Below are 12,165 nucleotides of genomic sequence, written 5' to 3' on the forward strand. Positions count from 1 at the left end.
TAATAAATAGAAAATATGATATATGCTGGTTGGTTTTTGTTTTCAAAAACATATGTAGATGTAACAATACAAAGACATTCAATCTCTACTACTGCTCTGTTCATCGTTTTGGTGGTTTGAATTGTTATTATATTTTAAGAATCATAGATTGTAATACTTTATGGGGATGAATCATGTTGTGATTGTAATATATGGATGAGGCATGCAGTGATCGTGATATTCTAAAGTTTCAAACTTTTTTTCTTTGGATAAGGCATACAGTGATTGTAATGCCTTTTTAAGTCATTGACTGTAATACTTTCTTTTTCTTTTTTTTCTTTTTTTTTTGTTTGAGGAAGTGCACAAGTTGAATTATATTGAAAATTTATATAATTTTAAACCGCCAAACCGATTCGCATCCATCCGCCAAACCGCCAATCCGCTCAATCCACATCCGCCGGATTGGCGGACGGATGCGGATTGATTTTCTTCAATCCGCCAATCTGGCGGACGGATGGCGGATTGGAGGTTTCGTGGCCGCAACCGACCCGCGCCCACCCCTACTATACAACACACTCTTTCCACTACACCTCTATAACACCATATGATTATATATGCAACATATATTATTTATATAGTGCATAGACCCGTATTAATATAAAAGTATATATATAAAGATAATTATTTTTTATTGAACATAATTTATGTAAAAATAAATTATTTACTAGAAAAAAAAGTGACCACTTTTGGCGACTAAACATAATTTTAGTCGCCAATTCTATACTTTTGGCTACTAATTATTTTTTAGTCGTTAAAAAATTTAATTCCCTAGCTAAAATTACCGCTTTTGGTGACTAAACTTCTTTTTTGTCGCCAAAAAGCCTCACTTTTGGCTACTAAACATTTTTTCAGTCTCCCAATGCCTCAGTTTTGGCTACTAATTTTTTTTGAGTCGCCAAAAAATCTCACTTTTGGCTACTAAAATTTTTTTAGTCGGTAAAAGCCTCACTTTTGGCGACCAAACATCTTTTTAGTCACCCAATACCTCACTTTTGGCTACTAATTTTTTTTAGTTGCCAAAAAGCCTTACTTTTGGCTACTAAAATTTTTTTAGTCGGTAAAAGCCATATATGGGCAACCAAATAAATTTTTAGTCGCCAAAACTTATACTTTTGGCTACTAAATTTTTTTAGTCGCCAAAAATCTTTACTTTTAGCTACTAATGCTTTTTTAGTCGCCAAAACCTATACTTTCAGCGACCAAATGTGCTTTTTTAGTGGCCAAATATGCTTTTTCTTGTAGTGGAGTGTGATTAAATATATATATATATATATATACACTTATTTAAAAAGTGTGATTAAAAAGTAGTAATGTATATATAATCACACTTTAATTAGAATGTGTGATTAAAAAATATATATATAATCACACTTATTTAAAAAGTGTGATTAAAAAGTAGTAGTGTATATATAATCACACTTTAATTAGAAGGTGTGATTAAAAAATATATAAATAATCACACTTTAATTAGAATGTGTGATTAAAAAATATATATCTAATCACACTTATTTAAAAAGTGTGATTAAAAAGTAGTAGTGCATACATAATCACACTTTAATTAGAATGTGTGATTAAAAAAATATATATATAATCACACTTAATTGAAAAGTGACATAAAAATGAATATTATCACACTCAATCAAATTAAGTGTGATTAAAATATCAATCTAATTTTCTTTTATCACACTTCCAATAAAAGTGAGATATTTTTTTTTTGTCAAAGTGTGATCTTTAACTATTTTTGTAGTAGTGAGTGTAATAGTTTTGTTTTAAAACTTTTGTTTGACTGGTTTTGTTAGTGGGATTTATTCCTAAACGATGTTTTTGTTTTGTACATGAACTTGACATGGATGTATATATATATATATATATATATGTATGTGTATGAAAGTTCATTCACTACAAGAAATGTCACTTTTGGCTACCAAAATATTGGTCGCCAAAAGTCAAAAATTTAGTCGCCGAAACGCTTCAGCGACCAAAATATTTTGTCGCTAAGCTCGTCGCCTTTACCCTGTCGGCGATAGTATTGGCGACTAAAATTTGTTTAGTCGCCGAAAGTGATTACATTTCACTACTAAATTTAGTTTAGTCGGCAAAATGTATGTTTTCGCCACTAAAGTATTAGTCGTCGAATGAGGCTTTTTGGCTACTAACTTGTTGTGGTCAGGGAAGGTATCACTTTTAGCTACTAAAAAATTCGTCGCCGAAAGTACACATTTGGCTACTAATTTTAGTTTAGTCGGCAAAAGGTGAATTCAGTGACTAAAGTGTTTAGTGGCCAATAGTTTCTTTCTCTCATTCTCAATTGCTTTAGCTACTAATTATTTGGTCGGTAAAACTTTTTGGGTTATGTTTTTGCTACTAAATTATTAGTCACCAAAACATTTGATTACGTATTTGGCTACCAAAATATTTGGTGGCCAAATACTTTAACGTTTTTTTTTTTTTCGATTTTTTTTTTTCTAAACAACCTTTATCCATTATTAATACAACCTGTACCCTGTATGAACAATATAATCCATCAACACTAAATATGTTATCAAACATTCAACCACGTGCACACATTTCAATTGCAACCATCCAAATAATTAATATTGAACGTCCAATTATATATATATATATACTACAAATTCCATAAGAACTAAGTCTAATCCAACGTCAATATTTTAATTCCATACATAATATAGGAATAACCAAATTAATTTTACACCTACAACTTTTGTACCACAACAAAAATTATATTAACTAATGAAAGACATACAAACATGGACCCATCATGAATTCTTGTTTTAGCTTTTCAATGACAGTAACAAAGTATCTGAAAATCAACAAATGCCACCGGAGTTCCATATGTGCTCTGCATCTTCAATTTTATAAATCCATGGCAACTGCGAAAGGACAAATTTGAAATAGAAAATTAAATTCCACAAGCTTCACATATTAGGAAAATACATGATAAAAATAATTACTCCAAACCTTGAAAAGACTTCAATTAGCTCTTGCTCTGAACAAGTTGGCCCCAAATTTTCCACAAATAGTGTTGGACATGCATTAACATTTTGCGGAACATGAGGTGCAGAGTAGTTGTTCTACTAATGTGGAAAAAATCCCGAGAGAACTGAATTAGTGAATAAAGATTCAAGCATACTGGATAAACTATTTAACATGAGGAATTGGTTATGCAAATGCAAAAGGCCCAATAACAAGATCAATTAAAATGATGGATAATGATGCTATTGGAAAATACCACCTAGAAGTAGTGTGTCAGTCTATTGCATCAAGGTAATATAGTTTTCAAGTAGGTTTGTGGATCATCTTCAAAGAAGAATTGACTTCTGACAACCATAAATACTAGTATCCAAGGGGACAATGTTAAAATGGTTAGGATAAGAGCCATGGCGAATTTATTTTGTTTAATTTTCCAAATATCCCAAAATGGACAATTGAACTACACTACAAAGGCAGGTGACTCCAAAACAACCCAGAAAAATTAACCCAACAAGTTTGACGTATGAGGCACTTGCTTTCGCAAACAATTAGTTTCATAGCTAAAGCTCTCATGTTGACATATTTAACAAATGGCCTGACAACCAACGACCACAGAACGAGTCCACAGAGTTCTTTAGAGTATTTGAGGGTAACTAGTTTATCCCATTTTTAGAGTATTTGAGGGTAACTAGTCCACAGAGTGCTTAAACAGAAGTGCGTTTGATAGTTTGGTGCAATTTATTGTGATTATTTGTAGAGTTTTTTTTTTTAAAAAAAAAAAAATTGGCTTACATCTTATGATCCAAAAATTGTGTAAATAAGATAGAAAAAAGATGTTTATGGGAAAGTTGGAGAATATATGTCAATCGTAAATGAGCTTTTTAACAAAGCGAACACAATTGATTCATTTTACAGTCCTACTACCTTAAGATCATGTCACATGTTTGGTAAATATTCCAGGTATATCCAAAATCATGGACTGCCATTTATGTAGCACTTGATAATGTGGGAATGTGGAATCTGAGATCAGAGTTTTGGGCAAGACAGTACCTCGGACAGCAACTCTACGTACGGGTCTACATAGCATCGACTTCACTCAGAGACGAATTCCCCATTCCAAAGAACGCTCTTCTCTGCGGCAGAAAGTTCCACGACACTTTTAGCTAGGGAAATTAAATTAAAGCTTGTTTATCTACCAAATGTGGTGGATTAAGATCTCAGTTTATTATTATTAATTTTTTCTTTATGTGCTTAATTTAATGTTATTTTTAGTTACTACATCAGCACTAGTGCAATTATATGAGGAACATGTATCAATAGTGCTGTAGTAGAGTGAGCAATGACCTTAAGTTGAGGTCATATTCTTTTCGGTTTTCATCAATTCAACAGTATTGTATTACCCTTGTTGTAATGTATTGTAAGGTTTCCTACTATTACTTCATGAAGTGGTTCTTCTAGTTGGCTCAGGTTTTCTTGTAAAGAATATAGCGCAAATTTTACTTTATCTTGCAAATAACCTCTTATCATTTATAGATAATCATGTAAATCTCGTGATTTGTAGACGTGGCTGTTACCCTTAAAGACTAAGTTTTGGACATATTCGGCTCGAACTCCCTACATACGGGTCCGAATTACATTCCGTCAGTTCTCACAAGTCCTATTTGTCATCGGCAACCAGTCCGTGTGACTCACACAGTGGATCGAGGGCTGTTATGAATTTAGCCCACGAAACGCTGAATTTTCGTCTAAGTTTAGGGCGTTTTCGACTCTGACTCCGTACTTACGGGTCCGAATTACATTCCGTCAGTTCTCAGAAGTCTTATTTGTCATGGGGAAACTGTCCGTGTGAGACACACGATAGTTTAATGCATTTTCAGCTCTAACTCCCAAACTACGTATGCTAATTACATTCCGTCTGCTGTCACAGGTCCTATTTGTGACGGGGAAGGTGGCTGTGACATCCGTACGGTCGTTCGGGGGCTGATTCGCATTTTCTATGATTGGTGTCCCATGCAAGGATTCTAAATAAGCCATGAAAACATAGAATTACGCGCACAGATTGCATTGATGTCTCACAAAATGTTCATTATGTGTGCTCACATTTATAATTATAAACATTTCATGAGATATCATTGTAATTTAATACGCATATGATTGTTGATATAAAAAATAGAGAGGGACTCACAATTTTGGAAAATAATTGAGGAGCAATGCCTTGGATCATGGGAGTTTTTCTAGTGGTGCTAGAGGTACTATCAACACAAAGTGGAGTATACAAGTTGTACATGCCTATGTCATTTCTATGTCATTGTAAGCAACAAAGAACTCATTGAGGGCAACACCGCAGTCAAGTTGATATTTATTATGAACTGAGTTTTGATCCCATCCTTTCATTGTATTTTCTATGGATTATTATGTGATCTATTATGTGTTCCTAACAATTACTGGTTTGTTAACTAACAAAAAAAAATTTTAAAAAATTGAGACTTAATTTTGTGTTTTAAGTGTTTATTAATTTAGAAAGTGAATGTATACTTAAATAATATAACTATTTTTGTGTTTTAAGTGTTTATTAATTTAGAAAGTGAACGTGCACTTAAATAATATAACTATAATTTGCCTCTGCCCCTCTCCTTTCTTTCTTTCTTTCTCCTCCTCACTCTCTTCTGCCACAATGAGCTACTATGCTTATGCTTTCCACAGTTAAACAACAATTTTAACTAGGAACACACTAACAACATTTTAATAGTCAATGAAAATGAAAGCAGTCAACCTTTTAATTCTATTAATGACAGATTAAAGATCCTAGAGCAGAGAAGCTCTTAGCAATCAAGTTTTATCCAAAAGAAAATGAAAAGCTAATTAGCCAAAATGAAAATAGTAAGTACAAGTTGGGACATCACTCACAATAAAACCTTTGAGGTTTATATAGTCATCCTTTGGAGCATTCTTATTATTGTGCAAAATTTGTTCTGCAAGCTGGGGAACATAGTGCCCTAACAAATACAGTAAACATTTAATAAACATAATGCATATACTTACAAAAAAAATTGTTAATTTCACTTGTCTATAGTAAACACTTCAAAATTTATCTTTAATGCTTAAAATTATAAATACAAACTCAAAATTTATAATGCAACAAGCAATATTTACAAGCTGTAATGCATCAGAGTTCACATTGAAGAAAGCAACTAATGTATACAAGCTGTAATGCAACCAAAGATATTAAAGTTCAACATGAATCTCTTTTCCTGTATCACCCATTCATGATATTTAGATGTTTGTGAAGGAAACAGAGTAATAAATTTTAAAAAATAATCACACCAACTGATCCACATCACAGGTATGTGCAGACGAAAACAATTATTCATATTGGGGCAGATCAATGACATAGATTATAATGCTGGGTTTAGAAACCGTAGAAAAACATGATTAAACCAACTACTAATGTAAGTAAAGTGAAAAGCAACTAAATAGAACTTACAGGCCAACAATCTCAAGATCAAGAAAACAAGGGCAGACTGACAATGATGCACAAAGTGATGCATTATCCATTCTTTCAATATTGTAAAGGTGTAACCTCCTCAAAAGAGCCCTAACAAGAAGAGAAAGAGATTCAAAATTAATAAATAAATAGAGACAATCTGTCTGTCTGTAGTGTGTGCATGACTGTGCACATGAGATGATGAGACTATCACTGGAAATTGGCAGGCAACCCAATAAATAAATAAATAAATATATACACCAAATTCTACTTAGAACCATACCCAGGAGCACCACTGTCCCCACTCAAAAAACTCAAGTAGGACCTTGTGAGAATAGATGACTCATTTATTGCAGAAATACATTAGGAAATACATAGCATAACTAGGAAATACATTATTGCAGAAACTGAAAGTGTCGACTCAGTGTTGTTGGGAGAGTAGCATAGCAAAAGGAAAATGTAATGAATAATCATAGTTGCCATTAGTAAGCAGCCCAAATTTTGTAATTGCGAGCTATGGCTGGCCACCCAAATATGAGAGCCCCTACATATGTGGAGAGCGCATGAAAAATGTCTGATTTAACCAATAACATAAATCCCTTCTAAAAAAAAAAAAAAAAAAAAAGACCAATAGCATAGATTCTATGATTAAAACACACTAACTGACGAATGAGTCACCATTAACAAAGCAAAATCCAAAGTATTGCACAAATCAGGAACATTGCTGTTTACATGTTAAAGCTTCTCACCAACCTTAATAGCTGTTAGAGAGATTTTAAGCGTAAAAAGACTATAAATTTCAAATAAAACAAGATAAATATGTTCATTTGGTAAACCTGAGCTACAAAGTAAAAACACCAATAACCTAGAAAACTAGATAACTGACAGAGAACAACACAAAGATCATTAAACAACTAGAGATTTAATAATTAAACCATAAATTCATATTTGGTTTTGCTGGTGAATCACTCATCCCAACTAACTCAATGAAATGTTATTCCTAGAAAATTCTAGTACTTAACAAAATTTGGGGATTGCATGATGTTCAACGTATGGCTTCAATTGAGACCCCAAGCATGATTAGAATTGTCATGGGAAAAATAATATACAATCTAACTATATCACTAATAAGCCAGCATAATAAAATCCCCTATACTACAGTCAACCCACAAAAGACGGTAGTACAATCTGTTAACAAGTACCTACAATCCAACGGTAAGAGCAAGAAATCATAAACATGTTTGTAAACAAGAATGGTTATTAATATATAATTTCTTTTAGAGTTGCCAACGGTAAGAAATTTCTGAAAAGAAGAAAAACTTCCTCAAACACATAATAAATCTCTCAGCAAAAAAGAATTTGCAAGAAACTTCAAGATAAAAAGAGTTATTTTCAACTTCTCCAGCAATAATTTAAAGCTGCCTTCTTTGAAGTCAATTTAGTGACAGATACTTCAATTGTACAGTATGAGAGAGAACATTGCACTTGAGAACCAAAAGGAGTCTATTAGTCAACAATCATCACATTCAATTCTTCATGATTGTCTACAAAAAATTCCCAAAATTAAGCAAAGGCAAAAAAAGGGAATTTATATTCTGACATTTTTTAAGATTTTAACTATGATGAAATGAAATTTGGTATGCTTTGGAACATTACGAGACAAAAGGCTTTGCCTTCCCTACCTTTTATAATGATGAAGAAATTGTATTCTTTGCATTGTAAGCAACATGATGACTTTATTATTTGATTCTTCAACATGCACCGCTGCAAAATGATCCACAAATACACTATGCACTGCTCATGCATAATGAACATAGCATAAAAAAAAAATACACCATATGCATGTGTCTATTTAGACGTTGCAAGGTTTTGTGACAAACACCCCATTGAAGCAATACAAACATCTGTGCCGAGAGATTTTAATAATCCAAAGGAGCTGCTTGCTTCAAATTAAACTAGAGTCAAGTCTAGAAAAGTATACCTATGGCAGATTCCAAATATCCTTTCAAGAGAAGCTGTTCATGGTGTGTTCCTGAAAACCATGAAGATATGCATTTTGCAGCTTGTTCTATACTATCAAATTCCCATCTTTTCATGAATATAGCCTCTATAGCCAGGGATGTATCAGTCTGGAAGTAGGATGAAAATCATTAAGCACAACTCCCATATTGCAATGCATATAGAAGATGCAACATTAAGGCCAAGTTTGGGATGTTCCAAAAAAGCCAAAAAGTCAAAAAGTTACTCAAAAAGTTAAAAAGTTAACACTATTCACCAAAAGTCAACAATTACGGCTGCACAACTCCCAATTCAAATTTTTCCCTACAAATCAATTTTTACAATTTTTTATTACACATTTTCCAATAAAAAGTCAAAAAGTTAACCCAAACATCCATATTTTCAACCTCAATTTTTTAGTCCAAAAAGATAAAAAGTACACTTATTTAGTCTTCCCAAACTTGACCTAAGTCTAATTTGAGCATATATGAAGATGCAACATTAGTCATATGAGCATTAATTTTGTTAATTTAATCTCTAAAATATCTAATTTGAGTCAACATGATTCAATTTCATACGACAATCTAAATCGTTAATGAAATAGTAGTAAAGTCTACTTATTGGCTTTAAAATATGTGTTCCGTGTTGGTTTGTTTGATTGACTTTTTAGAATCTAAAAAGCTAGTTGGTGAAAAACAATAAAAATTCATGTTTATTTTTGTCCAACTAGTTTTTTACTTTAAAAAAATTCAAAACATAATTTTTGAAGACTTAACCAAACATTCTATGTTTGGTTTAACATAAAATGTTTATTAAAAAAAAAATTACATGAAAAATTTTGGTTTGTCTTCTCATTTTTCGGTGTTTTGACTAAAATTTGAAAATTTTCAGTTCAAATGAGCTTTGGTTTAAATCTAGTGTTTAAAGCATATCATCGAACACCTATTGCTCATACTTTTACAGCACCATAATCACATAACCTTGAAAGCAACGCTGTCAATTGTAGCATTCAGATTCAATTGGAATGTAAAACATCCTAAGCAGAGATGAAAAACCCTAACCTTTGCGATCATCCGAGGCATCATGGAACTCCGTATCGTTCTCATCCTCCGCCGCAGACGCCACAGACACTTGAGGCGCATTACCACCATCCTTCTCATCCGGATACCTCACAACCACCACAGGACAAACACAGTGACGAACACAGTAATTGCTAACATTCCCGAGCCTTCCATTGTTACCTCTCTTGATCGCACCAAACCCTCGGCTCCCCATAATCACTGCACTCAACCCTAGCCTCTCGACTTCCAAGCACAGCCTCTCCGTCATGTCGTGGTCCTTCATGATGTGGATTTTGAACGGTATCTGAGCCTCGACAAGCGGCTGAGCGAGAGACAGAGGGACAGCAAGAGAGAGACAGAACCGTGTGAAGAAGTAATAGATTTGGGGAAAAATTTAGTTCCCAGAAAAATTTTAACACATCCGCGACTAAATTTTAGTCGCTGAAGATAGGTTACCAAAAATTGAAAAAAAAAATTTATTTTGGCGACTAAAATAATTTTTTGTCGCTGAAAGTAAGTTTTTGGCGACTAAAACTTTAGTCGCTAAAGAGAAAAAATAATTTTTTTATTTTTCATTCGGCGACTAAATATTTTAGTAGCTAAAAATTAATATACGGCGACTAGATTTCTTTTTGTTGCTAAAAGTAAGTTTTTGGCGACTAAAATTTAGTAGCCAAAGAGGAAAAATAATTTTTTTATTTTCCATTCGGCTACTAAATATTTTAGTAGCGAAAAGTCAATATTCGGCGACTAAATTTTTTTTTGTCGCTGAAAGGACATTTTTGGCTACCAAAGTTTAGTCGCCAAAGAGAAAAAAAAATCATTTTTTTTCCATTCGGCTACTAAATATTTTAGTAGCTAAAAGTCGATAATTGGCGACTAGACTGATTTTTAGTCGCCAAAATCGTCAAAACCTATACTTTTGGCTACTAAATTTTTTTAGTCGCCAAAAATTTTTACTTTTTGCTACTAATGTTGTTTTAATCGCCAAAACCTATACTTTCAGCGACTAAAAATTTTTTTAGTCACCAATTTGGTCGCCGTAGGTGCATTTTCTTGTAGTGATTTTGTTTCATTTAAGTCTCACAACTCATTGGACGTTATATTTTAATATTTATTAGCTTCCGCTTGCCCCTATTATTGTATTACTGTTAAGTAGGTCTTTGGTAATATTGAATTATTAGCCGGTTACGACACTAAGCCCATAGAGGTGGGTTGGGTCATGACAACTAGCTCAAGTTGTGCTAAAATTTAACCAAATTCACCATGTTCAATTTGTAACTTGAACATGCCTGCCCATGTTTAATCCGAACATAAGCCAGAAATATATGGATTTTTTCACAAATTTGATTTTGTTTTAGTTTTTTTCAGGCTAGGCTAATTAATTTATTAAATTAAATCTTATTATTATTTTTTGGGTACAGTTATTAATAACATCAAAATAAATAATATGAGAAAGATAAGAATTAAAGAACCATGAAGGTTGTCATTTCTAAATGAAAAAGAATTATGTTGTGTTACTTTGTGATATGACTTATAGTTAATATAATATAATTCTCTAAACTATTTAAATATTAACAAAAAAAAACTGATAAATTATACGTATATTTAATATAATATACAATTGAGGCTACCCAAGTTCTGATGTCTCAATCCAATCCAATCCAAAGTTAATTCTAACTTCTGAATTTCTATCTAAGTCTTACAAAATTTTGAATAAATTCAAATTGTTTTGGTTGAATCTGTTCAAATTACACTCTAATAAAAGGCATTAGATCCAAGTTTTTATCTAGGGAGCTTCTAGATGTCACATTAATAGAATATAAATGCATAAAAAGATATGATGAGAAATCTCATTGGTGTAAATTAAAGCTTCCCTTTCTGTAGATAAATGAAAAGGACATACATTTTAAAAAAAAATTAGTGAGGAAGACATGCGAGTGGTTTTCTAAAGAGACCTGCATGGTCAATATATTTTATTTATTATTGTTATTTTTAAGTTTTTTTTTTTTTACAAAATAATATGTAATTTTGATTAAGTGATTATTAATATCTAATTAATATAATTTTTTACAGAGATTAAGTACTCGACGAATTCTATACATTAACGGCTCAGATTGTCGATGTAAATTTCATGATGAACCCACAAAGATCCAACAATACCCTATAATTTAAAAACCCAACTGGAGATTCCCTTTTCAAAAACAATTTTAGTTGGGTGTTACACATACCTTATGGCACTTCCAGAATTAATTTCATAATTTTGGAAAAAGTTTGAGTTCTGATCTCCACTTTTGCTAATTTCAGCATGATTTTCTTGTCTGATTTTTATCTCCCAATTTTTTAGAGGTTTTTCTTGAAATTTGGTGGACATCTTAATATAACGTATAGAAGAGTGTTCTAGAAGAAAAGGGATTGGATTCTTTCCGGTCTAGATTTGGACTAGAGGATGGTATTCAAGCACGTAGAGTCTATCATGGGCTTATACAGTTCATTTCATAAGGTTTTTCATGTATATTACTTACAAAAAAGATTAGGTCACTCTATTATAACCTGTTTAATTTATCGCATTTGTCATCAAAAAATGAATGG

At 32.3% G+C, this 12,165-nt stretch overlaps 1 protein-coding gene across 16 annotated transcripts; it reads right to left on the reverse strand.

Annotated features, from left to right (window-relative positions):
- Positions 1 to 2,612: 2,612 nt before the first annotated feature.
- On the reverse strand, positions 2,613 to 9,971 carry LOC114263153 (uncharacterized). 16 transcript variants are annotated; one of them, XR_014329348.1, is made up of 8 exons: positions 9,574 to 9,971; positions 8,496 to 8,643; positions 8,197 to 8,308; positions 6,515 to 6,625; positions 5,938 to 6,026; positions 4,081 to 4,163; positions 3,019 to 3,131; positions 2,906 to 2,930 (listed from the first exon to the last, which is right to left on the reverse strand). XR_014329348.1 is itself a non-coding variant. In XM_082868620.1 (6 exons), exons 1-6 carry the CDS (start codon positions 9,670 to 9,672, stop codon positions 2,840 to 2,842), a joined length of 645 nt encoding a protein of 214 aa, XP_082724746.1. In that variant the 5' UTR covers positions 9,673 to 9,971; the 3' UTR covers positions 2,613 to 2,839. The 16 variants fall into 16 exon arrangements, 8 of the variants coding, with proteins under 8 accessions (XP_082724746.1, XP_082724749.1, XP_082724748.1 ...); XR_014329352.1 differs by lacking the exon at positions 6,515 to 6,625 and having other exon boundaries at positions 2,613 to 2,930; positions 8,197 to 8,301; XR_014329351.1 differs by lacking the exon at positions 5,938 to 6,026 and having other exon boundaries at positions 2,613 to 2,930.
- Positions 9,972 to 12,165: the final 2,194 nt, after the last annotated feature.

Source organism: Camellia sinensis, chromosome 5, assembly GCF_055761805.1.
Source record: "Camellia sinensis isolate YWXY chromosome 5, ASM5576180v1, whole genome shotgun sequence".
NCBI classification, from domain to species: Eukaryota; Viridiplantae; Streptophyta; class Magnoliopsida; order Ericales; family Theaceae; genus Camellia; species Camellia sinensis.